This window comes from Wasmannia auropunctata, unplaced genomic scaffold, assembly GCF_000956235.1.
Source record: "Wasmannia auropunctata unplaced genomic scaffold, wasmannia.A_1.0 LD334146.1, whole genome shotgun sequence".
NCBI lineage: Eukaryota > Metazoa > Arthropoda > Insecta > Hymenoptera > Formicidae > Wasmannia > Wasmannia auropunctata.
In genome coordinates this window covers 12,995-31,565 of record NW_012028744.1, presented here as the reverse complement: position 1 = coordinate 31,565, position 18,571 = coordinate 12,995, and the positions used below count along the sequence as shown (strand labels likewise).

Below are 18,571 nucleotides of genomic sequence, written 5' to 3'. Positions count from 1 at the left end.
TACCAATCGCGTTGACAAACAATTCGACATGGTAACGAAGAGGACTCCGTTCTGATCCATTCCTCGCGATGCGAGCGCGAGAGTGTTGTCCCGCGGGAAAGAGTGGTGTCTAGAAAAACAAGAATCAGTGCATTTCGAGCAGCAAGGAACACGAGCAAAAGTTCGGCTGAATGAAAACGACCGGTAGGAGGAAGTGGGAACGAACGAGAACTATGTTGCGTAGCGATCGATAGTCATTGAGTACACAACGGAAGGTTATTTCGTCCATTATAAAGACGTAGAGAAAATAAAAATAGAGGGAGAGGGAGGCAGAGAGAGAGAGAGAGAGAGCTGGGAGAAAAAAAGAAAAAGAGCGGGAAGTTTGACAGAAAACAGGAAAAAAGAGATGCAAGCTACGGCTGATCGACGGCGATCGAGGGCGACTCACGATCGGCGCGTTGTCGCCGAGAATGGAGGATAAATTTATCCGCGTCGCGAAGAGGAATGCGGCAGAAGCGTGGAGGAAGAGTGGCACGGGCACAACCGCGGAACGCCGCAGTCGCATTTCCGGTTTAAATTTAACACGATGATACGTGCGCTTTCGCAATTAGCCGCTATGGAGATTGCCGAATTTAACTGGAGGTTCGTTGGACGGAGGGAGATGGAAGGATTGTCCTTGTCGCTTGGCTTTGCTTGTGATGCGAATCGCGAAATCGCGAAACGCTTTCCGCCTTTTCGTTGCAAATTGGCAATTTCGATGAAGACGCTGCTAGTTGTTTCCTCTAAATTACAGCTAACGGAGATATTTCGTCGGTCTTTCACTAGAAAAAAAAGAAATCTGCGTGAAAATCTGGCAGATTTAATCAGAACGTGTCTAATGGAAAATAAATCAAGCAAAATTTTTCTAAAAATTACCTGACGAGCACGATTAATTCCTTTGCATTAAATATATTAGAATGTCTTGATTATTAAATTTATTCAGTAGATTGGCATAATTTTTTAGCGAAAATACATCTATAGTAAATATAATTAGAAGTTTTATAGATCTAAAAATATTAAATTTTTATGATGCTTATTTCTATCAATGTGAATTAACATTAATTTCGATTTAACTTGCTCTATCTTTTTTTCTAATTTTTAGAATCAGAGAAAGTAAGTTACTTTTCATTCTTTTTTAATCTTCTTTTTAAGAATTTGAAGAGATAAAAGAGTTAAGACGAGATTAAAGTTATAATCTACATTGGTAGAAATGGACTTACGTTTTAAACGTCGTTGTAAAATATCGAATCTAATCGTGGAAGTTTGATCTCATCATAATTCTACCATTAAACATCTTCTTAATATAATTAAAACATTTTCCTCGTTGTTCGCGTGCGGCTACGTAAAGGAAGACAGAGAGAGAAAGAGAAAAAAAGAAAGATTAAAATCTCTGCTGGCTGTAATCCAATGTACGCGAGAATGACCGTCCACGGTGATTAGATCGCTAAATTAGTTGCTATCTCGGCGGGAGCGATAAATAATAATATTCCGCGAGTTAGTTAATAACTGCCGAGCATGTCGATGCCTGCATGCACTGCGTGCAACACACGCTCATTTTGTTCATGTATACGCGAAATATTTATCACATGATTTATACAACGTGCGCGGCGCACACACACACACACACACACACACACACACAACTGTTACATCGGCAATCCGCCGTCAATTTGTCAGATATTGGTGCGTCCATGCACAGCACGGAGGCGGAGGCCGAGGGGAATTATTAAATTCTCGGCAACGCGGGAAAACATCGCGCATTAATAAGAGCTAATTAATGCCCGATGTTCGAAATTTGTTCATTTGCGCGACGGTTAAGCTTCGTAAAACGCGATTAAGCGTCAATGGTAATAACGCTCTCGTTTACGCACGATGACGCGTAATAATGCGTCTATATTGATGGAATACTTTTCCCAATCCTGCGACCGTTCGTATGCGCGTGTATGTACGTGCGCGACTCTGATGTCGCGCGAAAGCGCGACTCTCCATCATTTAATAATCCAATAACGTCGCGCGAATAAATGACTCACGGTGTTACGCTGACCTATAGAAGCTCGTGATTCATAGCTCGACGTTTACCCTATGCTACGTAATAATTATCGTTGCGCTCTTTACATAAAGATACGACCATGGTGGATACGACGACACTGTAGGTCCTCTTCTAATTAATAGTTTTCTCTCTCGGTAGGCCTTTACGTATCAATTACAAAGTTTTTCCATTTTATTCTCCGTTCAGCAGGTAACACGATTTGCCGGCAGTAAAATTATTTAACAATAGCGCGACGTATCTTCAAACGATTATCACGATAAATTGTAAAAATGTACGGCGCATCGTTATCGCATCCGCGCGATTTGTTAACGGAGTATTTACTGTCTGGAAATATCTGGAATTCTCAGGAAATTTCTCGCCGAAACGGTCCCTTCGTGAAAAACTTGGCTTTTATTTCGCGGGTAACAGAGTGCTGCATTTTTCACGTTGTAAAAGTGCTACATAAGTTTCGCGTTGAGATCAGTTTATTTTAACCCTCCCTTTAACACTTGGATGTTGATGTTTTTCTTTGTTCGCGATTTTACTTTTTTATTACACTTCTTGAAAATTTTACGCGATATGAAATGCTTATTTTATGGGCGTCCTCCTTTTCAATACTTTCTCAGATTTGATGATACCTCGAGTAATTTTTTTTCTAAGGTTTTTTAATGAGTTCGTTAAAAAAAAGATCTGATTGCATAAATTGAAAGTCTCTGGTAGATTTGGCCAGTATATTTGTTGGGAAATGAACGAGAATCAAAATTCTTTTAGAAATTATCAGATGAGCACAATTGATCCTTGTTGATATACAAGAATTTCATACTAAATTTATTTAATTAAATCAGCATAACTTTGCAGCGAGAAAAACGTCTAGAGTGAAATACATTCTACTATACTACATCTTGTTAATATAATTAAAACATTGTTCTCTGAGTAAAAAAGAAGAACTAAATTCGGATAAAATCGATTTTTAACTTGCATCTAAAAATGTTATAACTTCGTTGAAAATTTCAACGAAAATATCTGAAAGGTCAAAGAAATTCAAAGAAATTGTTTTTCAGTGTTGAGTAGATATCCCGAAATTAAGTTCCGTGAATTGAGTAAGAGTGACCGATTGAAAGAAGATTGATTAAGTTTGCGCAGCCGTGAAAGGTAGCTCGAATATATTTCTTGCGGGCGCGCTTTATTATTTTTTACTTGCATCTCGAAGAGAGACAGAGGGGCGCTAAGTAAAATTCAAACGCGAACGTGTTTACGTCTTAATGTTTTCCTTGCACGAGAACGTCATGAGCCTTGTTGTGTCTGCTTACAGAGTATACGATGTCGGAAGGTGGACGTGCAGTGATCTGGCACCTAGTATCAGCCCCTCGTGCTGCACGCCACCCAAAAGATTCACATACTAACTGCTAAGTCGCACCCGCGCGCGCGTGTGTGTGTGAGAGAGAGAATTGAATCCCCACCAGTTGCAGGGTGTACTGCACTGTAACTCCATGACGCATTTAACACATGGCCCGCCTAGAGAGTAAGTGTCGTTTCTTTTCACATGTGTGTGTCCTCGACATTCTCTCGCAGAATTTTTCGCCTCGCTTCATTTCCGTCCGATGACATCGGGTCGGCACGGAACGGTTTACCGCACGCGTACACACATATACATATACACGGGGGCAGAGATAGATAGATAGAGAGAGAGAGAGAGAGAGGAGAGGAGGGGAGAGAGCGAAAGAGAGAGAGTCGTGTAAGCACGTCGGAAATGAGAAGAATCTCCATTGTCCACTAATACCATAGATTGATAAATTCTGCTGTAGAAATATCACCGGTCGCTGCTCGATTAAATGCGCTCGGATGATCATCACAAATTGCTTATTCTGCACTTTTTCATTTGAAAGCATTAATATATAGCCTTGGCCGTAGGTATAAAGCATTCTCAATTTATTGCATTTTCTTGGAGAGGGTGGTAATAGAAACCGAAGGACTAAGAAAATATGAAAACTGTTACAAAAATAAATATTATTTTTCAATAAAAAAAATATATTTTAATTTAGTTTTCGTTAGATATAGAATGTTTATGTTCAATTTGTGGGGATGCTTTATAGTTATGGCCAAGACTGTAGAAGACTGTAAAGAATTAATAATTTAAAGGAAATATACAAAAAATAATAAATACAATAAAATATATCACTTATTTGCTACAATAATGATCAAAAATTATTTTTTAATTGTTTACAAAAAAGAATGATTATCTGGAGTTTTTATTGTTGATAAAACGATATAACTGAGCTTTTAATTAAAAAGAAGTTTGCATCCAGAGTACTATAAATCCAAATAAGGATTGCTTTTAAGTTAAGGGTTTATTTTTATAACACGCGAGAATTCAATACATTGAATGAAGAGCTAATAATATTCTCATACTTCCACAGTCAATTATTATACCAAAATTGTATTTAAAAATGATCACATTTTTAATAATTCAAAACATTCAAATTTTCTTAAAAAATATTTTTGTATGTTATTATTGTAGCAAATGAGAATATGGCCAAACAATCGGATGTTCTTTTCACTGTACAAATTCTTTGATTGACCTGAAATCGATTTTTCCTCTGCAAAATATATCTATAGTTAATAATCAACAGTTAAGCTTACAATTAGTAAAAGACAAATATAATTATTCTTTAATTTAATTAGTTTTGTATATTTTTGTAAACCAATTTTTATTTAAATAGTTTAAAAATCGCAAAATATGCATGTACAATTTTAAAAAAGAAGATTGAGAAAAGTCGCATCTGGCGATGACTCGACATTTTTGTTTGAGAGAAAATCGTTTTTAAATCGGCCGAGGAAACTGGGACGTTTCTGCATAAATCACCGCCAGATGGGCGAGCAATGTAATCGCGATTTACACGCACTTGATGATTCCAGTACCGAGCATAGTGGTGTATAAAGGAAGCAGGTCGCAGGACCGACCTGAGAGTCCTACGGTGGTGGTGAGAGGAGGAATGCCCTCACTGCCGTCCTCCAGGCAAGGCCTCGCCGTAAGTGGCTCCGGTGGTAGTGCACCTCACCAGGACGCCTCGGAGCCGGATATGATAGACGGGAATGCCAACCCCAACATCGGCACCTCCCCCGTACCGAACTCGCTCCATCGTCCCGCGTCCTCCTGCCCGCCGCCCGACAAATCGGACACTGAAAGCAAGAACTTTCGCAATCGGGTACGTGTCCCATCAATTACTACTACATCATTGTCCCTGACTTCACTCGTCCCTTTTCTCATTCATTAGAAACTTCGAGGTACATTTGGAAGAAGTCGTTAAGCTGGCGTCAGATTTAGAAGATATAGACGATATGTTAAAGAGTATCAAAAGTTACGCGACGAAACGTCTATTCCCCTTTTATTGCGTCTCTCGAGTTTGCGACATCGAACAATGGCAAACGCGAATTGAAAGTGTTGTGTCTATCGAATCGATACCGCGACGACGCGCTGAACGGTAAAGAACTGCTCTTGGTTGTTGCAGACGAACACGAAACTGAAGCTGTTAGTCAGAAGCCATGCCATGAGAGAATCGACGTCCCCACCGCGGGAACCGCACGGCAACGGTCCGGCGTCGCCGCACAGTCCGCAGTCGGCGGACGGCGAGAAGAAGATCGTGTGCAGCCTCTCGCCCAATTCCACCGGCGCCAAGCTCAACAACAACGAGTCCATGTACAACAGCAATCTTTGTTCCGCTCAATCCCCTAAGCAAATGCGCAACACGGCGACTTCACCGACTTGTCGGACACCGTCGCGAAATGGTAAGTGCGAGACCCCTTTTATTCTTACCGCGCAAAAGTAAATAAATTTTACAAAAATGAATAAATAAAGGCAACCAACTTACAATGAACCAAGCTAGATGACAATGCTTATTTATTACAACATTACAATAATATAAAAACACAAATAATTGCGTGTAAATAATTGCATAATCGATGTTTCGATTTGTAATGAGGTCATCTTCATTCATCTGCATTACAAAATATCATTGGAATAGAATATTTATTTAGCCAAATTATTTGCCAAAGAAGGAATTTGATTTACACTTTTTCTTATCCATACATATCCTTTCTACTTTATGGCATTTAAAATTTAACCGTGTTTACCTACCTATCGTTATCGTGCTTACAGTATCTTTTACATTATCTATCTTACATGTTATTTTACCTCTGGACATTTCTAAACTTTCTCTTTAACCTCCTTTTCCATTCTTATTCTATATTTTCGCGTTCTTTATATCATCTTCTGATTTACTTAAAATTTTAACTTAAATTCCTTATTCTTAGTTTTTCTTTTTCTTAACAATCTAAATCTTCGTCCACGCTCATTCTATATATTTCGCATTTTCCATCTTATTTCATTATATTTATAATCCTAACTCCTCTATCCTTAGTTTTTTAAACTGTGACCTAAAAAATCGCCCATTTTTTGGGCCCTCAATTTTGGAACTATGTGCCAAATGATACCTATATGGTATAATGAGACATTAATTACATAGAAGTTTCAAGTTGAGGTGACATTTGTTATCAGAACTGGAGGGAACGGGGGATCAAATTCCATTATCGAATTTTAAGATAACTCCAAAAAACGGTCGATTTCGGGACTGAACTGCGTGCCAAATAGTACTTTATAATGAGACGTTAATCACAGAGAAGTTTCAAGTTGAAATAACAATTGTTATCAGAGTTAAAGGGGGAAGGGGAGGAATTAAAGTTAATTATCGAATTATCACAGGTCTGCGAAATCCGGTGTTTTAAGAAGGTTGAGCCTATGAAGGCAAAATAAACATATTTCTGCATAATTTTACGAATGACGCTCGTTTTGAATGTAAAAAAATCGGATTTTTGCGTGAAGAGATGTAATATACGTATTACGTGACCCCCTCCTTCAGTTATAACAATTGTCATCTCAACCTAAAACTTTTCTGTGATTAATTATAATTTTCTGTAATTAATATTGACCTTTTTTGGGTCACTCTTTATTTCCTTGACTCTCTAAGCCCTTCTATACATTATTCCCATCATCTTATTTCTTTTATTTATTTCCTGTAGCTAAAATTATATTATTCTGTCAATTAATTCTGTTCAATCTTCATTTTCCTTCATCACTCTACTAGTCTTTATTTTTTAGATTATTATTAAAAGTTAGAAATCTGTTACTATCGAAAAAATTACTAAAAAAATTTTTATTCTGGGACTTTTGCTGCGCAGGTCAATCTAGTCCCTCTCAGGTACACTCACCAAAGAGCATCACTTCTCCGACTAATGGCAATAAATTGGAGAATCATCGCTCCAAATTCGCTAGCGCGAATATCATTCAGAAATGCAATAACTGTGTGAAGAACAATCAGAATGAGCGGCCAGGTCTACTGCAGACTCCGATATCACCCACCAGGTCCGGTCAAGCGTTGCAGCATTCGCCGAAGAGCACGAATCTTGCTCCGTGCGGCCAGAATAATCAGCACAAATCCGAGCAACGAAGGCCGAACACGTTGAACATTTGTAACAATCAGTGTTCGGCGCAATGTGGCAACACGCTCTCGGTGAGCAGGCCCGGATCTAGGCACAAGCTGAGGCATCAGAATTCGTCCCAGGGCAGCTACGATAGCGCATCGCCATGCCTTTCGCGCGGTATGTCACTCGAATGTTATACTTTTCCTTTCCTTAATTTATTTTCAATCAGTAAGCTTACAGTATTGTGATTCATATGACATCAGAATTTGTGTGTATGTGTGAAAGATTAATCTTTTAGTATATATGGTAACAATCTTCACAATTTGTCATGCTTAAGGCTCCTGACAGTCATATTGGAATTGTGACGTCATAAGCGAGAAATCATATGTTAAAGTTTTTTTGCATGCCACGAAACTTTGCAAATAAAGAAAATTTGGATGAAACAAAAAAATGGAATCGCTTTAAAACATTTGTAAAAATGGACGGAAATTATCTTTTCTTCCTTGAGGTGTATTCCCATACAAATGTCAGCTAGGTATTTATTTTTTCTTGTTACCAAATGTTAAAAAAAGTTAATGATACTTGAGGAGCATTCGGGTGGGAATCCGAACACACTCCTAACAGTCAGTAAATAGTCGTAAAAAGTACGTGAAGTGAAGCTTATTCAGGCAGAAAAACACGGTTTAACAGCTGTTTACATAAGAGAAAAATATGATTTTACGTATGAAATTTAAAGATAACATTACTTTCCGTCCATTTTTACGAATTTGATAAGTACGAGTCACATTTTCACAATTAAGCATGTAATAATGAAATGACATGCAAGACAACATTTCGTCGCCAACGATTTTTTTTTACAATTAGGCCCGTTCTACAATACATCGTATGCCGGTGTTACGGTAAGCAATAAGAATTGACCATCACAGCTGAGTATTTTCCTCACATTCGATTGTGATTGATAAATTTTTACGATTACAATACCAACATATAACGTATCTTAGAAAGAGACTTAGGGCTATGGCACACAAAAAACTTAAGCAGTAAGACTTAGCAGTAAAGGTCTATCTACAATGAAAGTAGTAAGGCCCTTAAAGGACCGTCTACAATAAAAGTAGTAAATCGTAAGTCGTAAAAAATTGACTAATCACAGTCGAATATGAGAAGAATAATCGATTATGATTGGTCAATTTCTTAAGACTTACGACTTACTATTATCATTGTAGATGGCCCTTAAGACTTTAGCAATAAAAAATCAACATGTAGTTTGCTATTGCTTACGTTATGGCCTTAAATTCTCGATTGTGATTGGTCGATTTGCTTACAGTTCAAGTTTTTCTGTATAGCGGCGTCTACAATGAGATTTAAAATTTAAGATTTAAGAAAATTGACCAATCACAATCGATTATTCTTCTCACGTGAGATGAATAATCGACTATTGGTCAATTGGTCAATTTTCTTAAATCTTAAGTCTCATTGTAGACGCCGCTTATGCCATAGCCTTTAGAATGATTATCAAGGTCCTAATTTCTACCGTGATATGGTGTCGCCACTGTCAACGCAGAGTTTTTGACTGACAATGAGTATAGTCAAGAGCCTTAAATATCTTTTTCTGTTCCATAAAGATGATGATGGTCTCTTCTAGTTAGATCAAATATTGTAATGTTTTTTTCTCTATCAGGAATTTTTTATTATAATTAGCTTTAATCTTCTTTACAAATTTTTTAAAATGTATATCAATAATCTTCTTCTATTTCCTCATTCTTTACATAAAATAATCTTGGCTTAATTTATATTTTTGAAAGTTGTAATTTCTGAACAATAACAGTGAAATTATTTTATTTATTTAAATAAATACGGGAATCGAAAAGATCGAAAATTGAAGTCGGATCTTTTGCTGGACAGACAACTGGTTTATTGCTGGGGTGTTCTCAAACAATTAGGCGTTAACATTCTGTTTTTGATTCTTACATTACACTTTATTATTAAGTTATATTACAGTTTATTATATTAAGTTTTATATTTATTTACAGACAGCAGCACAGAGCTGTACACGGACAGCACCGGGATAGATCTCGAACAGTTCATCGCGGAGACTATAAACCGCAATCAGAAAGATCGCACAGTGTTGTTGAAGATCGAGAAGGATTTAATTGAGTTTGCGAAGGATCGGCAGAAGGTCTCCCACAAGTTCCCGAGCATGTCATCGTACAATAGGATGCTGGTACATCGGGTGGCAGCTTACTTCGGGATGGAGCACAACGTGGATCAGTCAGGTCTGAGTGTCATCGTCACGCGGACGAAAAACATGCGAATACCGGACACTCGCTTCAAAGAACACATCAGGGACGATCTGATCTTGTCAGAGGAGCCGCGAAGAAGTATCCTGAAGCGAGACTCAAGCTCATTCGAGGACAGCTTCAACTTCAAATCGCCTGACAGACTGTCGGGCGACTGCTGCCGGCGCAGTAAGAGCTTCGAAGAGCGCGAGGAGGAGTACGAGCGCGCCAGACGAAGGATATTCAAGGACAGTAGCGGTGAGAGCAGCGAAATCACGTCCTGGCCGTGGTCCTCGACGGAGAGCTCGGACGCCTCGGCGAAATTTCGCTTGCTGCATCCGGATCACCACCTAGTCAGGTAAATCGCATCTGAGTTTTTATACGATTACCGCGCGTAACAATAATGTTATAAATTATTCATCAAATATATCTCTTAATACGATAATCGCCTTAGAATACAGTTTATATATGCATCTTCAGGCAAAATCGACTTCTGAAGGGCGAATCCTTTGACGGAAGGGATTCGTTCCGCGGTGCGGTATTGCGCCCGTCCGTTTCTAAGTCATTCAGTTTCGGTGGATACACCAAAGGCATGCTGACGAGGGGGGACAGTGTCACATCCACACATAGTGCGGGGGCTCGCCTCATGAAGCAAGGTAGTTGTTCGTAATTGCGGGGTTGCGTCGAAAATACCGACAAAGATTTTAATGCAACGATACTATATAGTGATATTTCGTTGCATTATTGTCGTCCTTGCATCGCTCTCTTCTATTATCACGTGGCAAATGTGTTGTAGATTCGGGGGCGAGCATGTGTTCACGCTTGAGCCCGAGCCGCTCGAGCAGTGGCTACAAATCGCAGAGTCAGCGCAGTGACGCGACGATATCACCATCTCCATCACCCTCTCCCGTACCAGCCGCCATGACGTGTAGCCACACTCAAGTATCTAGTCAGGATTTAGTCTCGCCGGAGTCAGGTGGCGGCCAGACGGTCATGTGGGCAGTTACCAGTTTGTCCAGCGTGCCACCCGGCAGCATAATAATAAACCCGCAGACCAATCAGCCGTACACGAACCCGGACGGTTCGATCTATCGCTACGACCCGGACAATCCGCCAAAGTTCTTCGCTATGGAGAATGAGAACGGCGTCGCTAATAAGCAACAACAACAACAGCAGCAGCAGCAACAACAACACACGGAATTACCCTCCGAGCCATCCAGAACGAATAACAACCTCAAGCACGACGGCAGGAAGCAGAGGTCGCCGCAATCGAGGATCAGTGTCACGGGAACGACCACCGGGGCCCAAGTAACGAACACGGCAACATCGCCGAGCCTGCCGTTTACTCCGCCACCACCGCCGCCACCTCCACCACCTCCTACTTCTGCACCGCAGAACCTCCCACCCATTCCGCAGCAGCAGCAACAGCAAGCGCAGCAACAGCAGCCACAATCGCAGCCACAGCAGCAGCTGCAGCTGCAGCCGCAGCCGCAGCAGCAAAGTCTAGTCAAATCGTCAACAACATTACCGATGTTTAGTCATACTAACCAAACAGCTCAACAACCGTACGCGACCTATGTACCTACCTCAGAACCGTATAATCAGGGTGTCTATCCGCCCCCCATGGGGCAACCGACTGTGATGATGGCGCCTCATCCGACTCAGGGTCAAGCGAGTATGCAAAATGGCGGTCAAGGGGACGTTGTTTTCAATCAGAATCAGGTCTACACCAATTACGCGGTACCTGTGCATCAAGGACCAATACCACAGTCAGGGGTAAGTGTATCAAGGAATTGAAAATTCCCTTGTAAATAATAATATTAATCGATCAAGAATATAACAACAAACATATTTAATTAAGTTAAGGATCGGTAGGAGCTACGGTGGAGACCTCTGTCGGAAACGAATTTTTTTTATCCCAAATTACGGTTAAAATATTGATAAAATCGCAATATACCTAATTGCGATATTTGTAATCAGGAGAATTGCCTGCATCTCTCTACAGAGTAATTTTTTTTTTTTTTTTTGAAAAAATGACCAAAAAGTTTTACGAAAAGGCCGATTTTTGCTTCGCTCGTGGAAAGTAAAATTGATGTCGTTTCTTATAGTTTTTGAGACGAGGAATCTAATAGTGCTGATTAAAATTACATCACATGTCGGGAACACATCGAAAATTGAGTTTAAAATCGGAAAAATGCGTGGCATCGCAGTAATTCGCAAGACAAGTCGCTACGCTGCATGTGTTGATGATATACGGTGTGTACATTATGTTTTTGTCATAACAAATGAAGAGTTTGTTATAAAAATGCTATATTTAATAGCGAAAATCCCGTACGCCTACACATCAAGTCACGGCTCCCCCCACCCAGCGGATTGCTGTACGTCTTCTGCGAGTAAACCACACATTTTTCCGACTTTAAACTCAATTTTTGATGTTCCTGACATGTGACGTAATTTTAACTAGCACCATTAGATTTCTCGTCTCAAAAATTGTAACAAACGATGTCAATTTTACTTCTTGCAAGTGAAACAAAAATCGGCCTTTTCGTAGCACCTTTTTTTAGCTAAAAGAAGTCCCAAAAAATATTACTTCTACGAGACAAAATGTGGTAAAGTGCAGATATATGTCAGCACCGTGAAGTATAAATGAATTTGCCTGTCTTTCCTGCCGAGCTCCTTAAGGCAATGCTGGAATACCGACATTTGCATTCTAATGGATAACTCCGAAACGACTGAACGGATTTAAAAACGCTTTTACAGGATTGAAATAGACATAAAATGTCATCGCGCTAGGTATATATGAGTAGTAAAAACAAAAAATATTAAAAAATTACTTTTTGGGGTATTATAACCTGTCACCTGACGTAAACATTTTATTGGTACAAAAGTTCTGCAGCTCGTATGTACAAAAAAAGTATCTAGCGCGCATCGGATTACTTGCACGAATAATACAAGACGTTTTGAGCTACGATTGGAAGCATAGAAAAAAAATTGTTTATTAGAATGCAATTTGTGGTAATTCGTACGCTTGGATAAAGTAAAGACAGCAAAAATTGCGTCTTGTAGTAAGTGCCGGATTTTCCAAAAGATGGCACTTTAATAAGTTAGATAAGGACAGTCCATGTGTTTGAGTGAGACCAGAAGATATTGTAAGTTTATTTAGAGATACTAGTGATATCACTGATACTAAAGAATCTGCTTTATCGACTTCGTACAAATTTGGCCGACCTTTCAGCACCTTCTTAAGGCGATTCTAAAGTCGTCTGTTTTATCGACCGAACGTGATTATTTTCCATGATAAAATAAACATAATTAAAGGCAACAGATTTAAAAATCCTTCTCCATGATTAAAGTACAGGCATCAATGTAGTTCCGGCTGGTAGAGGTTATGCTAAGAACGAAAAAAATTTTTTTAATTTAGATCTCCGTTACCTTTTTTAGTCCAACATGGCGTTTAGAGCTGTTAACATGTGCCAATATTTGCTTCGTACAAAAATTTGGCAGTTTTTTTGGTACAAAATGATACCAGCCGGAACTATGAATTACATGTGCAAACAATGTTGAGTTCATAAAATTAGGCTTGGATGTCTAATAAAAAAGATATATGTTCTTGAAAATTTGTTACGATGTGTGCGTGCGATATCGATATGGTAGTAAACATGAACACATCACTACACACCATTACGTCAATATCGCACGCATACATATTCATAAATCGTCGATAAAACAGCGACATTTTTAGAGTTTGATTCCAGTTTAGGATCGCCTTAAGGCGATGCTGGAAGATCGGAAAAATTTGCACGAGGTCGATAAAACAGACTTCAGTGTCAGTGATATCTCTAAATGAACTTCTTACAATATCTTTTGTCTTACTCAAATACGTGCAATGTCCTTATCTAACTTATTGAAGTGCCATCTGTTGCAAAATCCAGCACTTACTACTAGATGCATTTTTACTGTCTTTACCTTAGTTAAACGTACGAATTACCATAAATTGCAGTTGTAAGGATTTTTTTTCTTAGGCTTTTAATTGTAGCTCAAAAGGCTTTGTATTATTTGTTGTCATGTAATTCGATTCGGAGGACGTAAGCATTTTGTACATATGAGTTACAGAACTTTTACACTAATAAAATGTTTACGTCAAGTGACAGCTGTACGGTACGAAAAAATGTAATTTAAAAAATTTTTTTTGTTTTGACTACAAATTCCTTCGTCCCCCCAATACATTTTATGTCTATTTCAATCCTGTAAAAGGGTTTTTAATTCCATTCTGTCATTTAGGAGAAATCTTTACGACTGCAATGTGTCGGTAATTCCGAAGGCGTTGCTAGAAGGTCGGAAATATCGACATTGCAGTTCAGTAGATTTCTCCTAATTGGCGGAACGGAATTCAAAAACCGTTTACAGGGTTGAAATAGACATAAAATTGTGATGTGAGGCGGACGAATTTATAGTAAAATCGGAAAAAATTAAAAAATTACATCTTTTCGGATCATACAGCTGACACCTGACATAAACATTTCATTAGTGTAAAAGTTCTGTAGCTCATATGTACAAAATGCTTACATCTCACACTACAGATTACATGAACGAATAATACAAAGCCTTTTAAGCTACGATTGAAAGCGTAGAAAAAAAATCCACTAAACTGTAATTTATGATAATTCGGAGGCTTAGCTAAGATAGGAATAGTAAACAAAGCGTCTGGCAGTAAGTGCCGGATTTTCCAAGAGATAGCACTTCAATAAGTTAGATAAAGAGAATCCACGTGTTTGAATGAGACCAGAAGATATTGTAAGAAGTTCATTTAGAAATACCACTGACACTGAAGAGTCTGCTTTATCGACCTCGTGCAAATTTTTCCGACCTTCCAACATCGCCTTAAAAGAATGCTGAAGTCCTGTTTTATCAACTGAAATTTCGACCAAATTTGCATGAGATCGAAAACAGAGGCATCTCTTAACTTCTTCTCTAACTTCTTACAATATCTCCTGTCTTATTCAAACACGTGCAATGTCCTTATCTAACTAATTGAAACGCCATCTCTTGGAAATCCGGCACTTACTGCCAGACGCAATTTTTGCTGTCTTTGCCTTAGCTGAGCGTACGAATTACCACAAATTGCATTCTAATGAATATCTGTTTTTTTACGCTTCCAATCGTAGCTCAAAAAGTCTTGTATTATTAATGCAAGTAATCCGATGAGCGCTAGCTACTTATATTTTGTACGTATGAGCTACAGAACTTTTGTACCAATAAAATGTTTACGTCAGGTGACTGGTAATTTTTTAAATATTTTTTCGTTTTTACTACAAATTTATAGCTAGTACACTTACATTTTATGTCTATTTCAATCCTGTAAAAGCGTTTTCGAATCCGTTCAGTCGTTTCAGTTATCCATTAGAATGCAAATGTCGTATTCAGCATCCTCTTAAGCTGAAGGTAATGATGAAATATTGCATGCTTTTGAGACCCGCCATCTTATCTAACCTAACCTAACCTAATCACAGATCAGGCTCAATGTCCGGCCCGCAACCGTGGTTCGCGACCGTTTCAAAATATGAAATTTAGACTCCATTTAGAAATTTCTACTCCATGTGATAGTCCCTGAGTAACGCAGAGAGGGCGATAATTTGATATTCTGATCCGTGGGCGATGGTCTTGAAATCTGGCTCCTCGGAAAAACTAGTTGGGCATCCGTTATAGAATACATAACTAAATTGCTTTAAAGTGAACGTGAAGCTAATTTGATAGGAAGAGGTAACACTGTTGTTATCGTAATAACCATCTTTAGCTAATCATGGCTAAACTATAGAATTTATTTAAATACTTTTATTATAACTATAAATATCGTTTAAATAATCCAACACTCATTCACAAAGCACTGTACACGTTGATTAGCGTAAATATGGCGTTTCGGTTTCAGGGTGATCCGTAGCAAACTATGTTCTAGTGATCTAGATATTCTATAGAAATCTGTATACTTTATTTTATCCTCAGATTAGGTTAGGGTTTATTATTATTTAAGCGCAGATTTATTTCTGATTGACAGGCTTAACAAGTCCTTAACATTAAGGCTTAGCCAGTCTGCGCAAATAATACGAGACAAATAAATTTGTAGAGTTTCTTCTAATGGTTCTTCAAAAAATTCAATCTAATGGTGTAACGTATGTCGATGTTTTCAGGATATGGCGGAGTTGTCCGGATATTTCTTAGGGATGAACATTTACGATCAGCGTGGCAGCGGTGACAGCCATCCCACGCCCCCGCACTCCACGTATCCGCCACCGCCGCCCTCCGCGAACCAAGCCGTGCAGAATATGCAGTCGATACAACCGAATTACTGGCAACCACCGCCGAATCAAATACCGGTAAAAAGAGAATAATCACGCGCTTTGTTCTCTTATTGTCGCTTGTAAAACTTTCTGCGTTTGGTAAGAGAATAAATCTTTCCAGCCCCAACAGACCATGTATTTCGTACCTCCGCCTGCAACGGCAATTTCCGTCGGGCAGAATCCAGGGGACAGGCAGCAGCTGCATCAGCAGCAGAGATTCCCGACGAATTACTCTTTCAACGCGCAAGCAATGACGCCTCCGAGCCAAGCGAGTTGTACGTTACGATCTAATAGCAATTGCTGTATCTCTCTCTGTTTCCTCTGTAATATCTGCAGTAATTGACGTTGTTGCATTGCAGCTAATTACGTCGGCAGTTACCCGGTACCTTACAATTCCGTACCGGCGGTAACTCCGACCCCCGGCGACTATACGTATCAACCACCGGTTCAAATGGTTCCTACGTATTATCCGCCGGGACAGCCGGCGATACAGCCACCGCCTGTGATGTACAGAGTACCTACGCCACCGAACACACCAACGTCTAGTCAGGTAATGAATAATATTATTGAGATAATTATTAATCTTCACAGGATTTAATAGATATACGAACATCGATTTATTGGATTGCCATTACAAGATTGACAATTTAATTGATATTACTATTAATAGTACTATTCGGTTTAGAGCTGCGTTGAAACCAGCGATATGCGGCACGCGGTTTATTTGAACTAAAAAAAATCATTAGATTCACACTTTAGAATATTATGAAAGCACTAAGATCCGTTTTGACATTTTCCGTTCTTAATTGTTTGTACATTCTTTGATCTATCTTGATACTTAATTATTAATCTGTATTTATTATTGGTAATTAATTGCCAATATTAATTTTGCTGGAAATTGATATAACAAAAGATCATTAGTGCATAAAATTATATTATTTATATATAAAATTGTTTTATTAAATTATGTTATATTAACATAAAAAGTTAATGCATCATATTTGCTATAAATCAACAGATACCTGGTATGCCGTTGATGTATGTCAACTCAAGCAGCTACGCGGCCCCGGCGATGGTGACCAGTGGAACATTCGGACATCAGGTTACCCACAACGGCACGTCTCCGGCGCCGCCCGGCGCGTACATGGCACCCACGCTGGTTCCCAATCTCGTCTTTAGACAAAACGTTCCTGTAAGAATATCACAGTAACGACGTCACCTACTAAGTCATTACGGGACTCTCGATATAAAAGGTTTTTCTTGAAATAGGTCGTTCCCAGCGTGCGGGCGACAACGCCAGGGAACTCTCAACGAGCTAGTCGATCTCCAACTCCGGCGCACGAGCTTTTCGGAGGTGGAAGTGGAGATCGAAGCGCACAACCTCAACCACGTTATCCACTGCCAATGTATCAGGGTGTCCATATAGTGCAAGGTACGATACTTTTAAATGTCATCAATAGTCCTGTTCTTTATAACTGAACTGATGCACTAGTTTACAGTTTATCTTTCTCTTTCTACATTGAAAAAAGAAATTTAACTCTGAATTAGTGCAGTCAGTTCAGATATAAAGAACAGGCCTTACAATTTATCAAATCGTTCTTTAAATAGCTGTTAATATTAAATTTAAAACGCTACAGGGGATATGAGATTGATGCATCCAGGCGTACCATCCAACCCCCGGTTGCAGTATGCACCAGTATCATCACCGCCTGTTGTTCAAGGCTGCCCGCGGCCGTACAGGCCGCCTTCGTCTAACACCTCGGGGGCCGGCACTCCGACTTCCTTTGACGGCAGAAATCAGAAAATTCGCAAACAGAGGTAATTTAAGAGCTCTACGTTATTTTTTGTTAAACATTACTTTCTGTTTCTTTCGGTAAATATATACGCCCGTGCAATTCATTTAGGTCCAAAGTAACATCTTTACCACCGAGCGGCGCACGATCCAATTTTTATCAGGCACCTTCCATGTCATCGCTCTCATCAAACGTACCCAAAGACATCAGAGAAGGTATGAAAAATTTGCAATGAGCATAGAGAGAAAGAGAGAGAAAAGAAAAAAAATTCGATGTTCGCGCTCAGTACGTCGCTTAAGATTTAGTTCATTTTCTGCTTTCATTTTGCTTATGAAGGATTAAAGTGTAACACGATTTTGACACATTCTTGTCTCCTCTTAAAAGCGAAACCTGTGGAAGACAATATGATATAAGGTACAGAACTTAAGTATAAAATACAATACTACACACAGAACACAGTGCCTTCTTTATACGATAGGGGCTTTTTCACGTGCGTTAATTCATTTTTATTAATATTTATCGTTTTTTTTCCAGTTTTGTACGATAACGTGCTGGAAAGTGATTCCTACTTGCATAAATTTATTAAATATATAATATTGAGTATGTATATGTATATATATATATATATATATATATATATAT

At 39.0% G+C, this 18,571-nt stretch overlaps 1 protein-coding gene and 3 long non-coding RNA genes across 4 annotated transcripts in view; 1 reads left to right on the top strand and 3 right to left on the bottom strand.

The window, feature by feature from the left end:
* The first annotated feature begins 1,121 nt into the window (after positions 1–1,121).
* The window catches only part of LOC105459720 (R3H domain-containing protein 1-like), a 19,488-nt gene continuing 2,038 nt past the window's right edge, over positions 1,122–18,571 (top strand). The window contains exons 1-14 of the mRNA XM_011705958.1: positions 1,122–3,569; positions 4,964–5,253; positions 5,557–5,833; positions 7,283–7,702; positions 9,556–10,159; positions 10,282–10,457; positions 10,598–11,577; positions 15,987–16,172; positions 16,258–16,411; positions 16,496–16,686; positions 17,155–17,328; positions 17,406–17,568; positions 17,774–17,954; positions 18,041–18,144. Of these exons, the coding sequence (XP_011704260.1) occupies positions 3,554–3,569; positions 4,964–5,253; positions 5,557–5,833; positions 7,283–7,702; positions 9,556–10,159; positions 10,282–10,457; positions 10,598–11,577; positions 15,987–16,172; positions 16,258–16,411; positions 16,496–16,686; positions 17,155–17,328; positions 17,406–17,568; positions 17,774–17,954; positions 18,041–18,144 (3,916 nt within the window). The 5' untranslated portion in view covers positions 1,122–3,553. The remainder of the gene's footprint in view (positions 3,570–4,963; positions 5,254–5,556; positions 5,834–7,282; positions 7,703–9,555; positions 10,160–10,281; positions 10,458–10,597; positions 11,578–15,986; positions 16,173–16,257; positions 16,412–16,495; positions 16,687–17,154; positions 17,329–17,405; positions 17,569–17,773; positions 17,955–18,040; positions 18,145–18,571) is intronic.
* Positions 16,730–17,239, bottom strand: LOC105459717. The gene is made up of 2 exons (XR_975715.1): positions 17,159–17,239; positions 16,730–17,027 (listed from the first exon to the last, which is right to left on the bottom strand). It is a non-coding gene; the product is annotated as an uncharacterized LOC105459717 (long non-coding RNA).
* On the bottom strand, positions 17,588–18,047 carry LOC105459718. The gene is made up of 3 exons (XR_975716.1): positions 17,995–18,047; positions 17,804–17,918; positions 17,588–17,650 (listed from the first exon to the last, which is right to left on the bottom strand). It is a non-coding gene; the product is annotated as an uncharacterized LOC105459718 (long non-coding RNA).
* The window catches only part of LOC105459719, a 2,085-nt gene continuing 1,765 nt past the window's right edge, over positions 18,252–18,571 (bottom strand). The window contains exon 3 of the long non-coding RNA XR_975717.1: positions 18,252–18,319. This is a non-coding gene — a long non-coding RNA (uncharacterized LOC105459719). The remainder of the gene's footprint in view (positions 18,320–18,571) is intronic.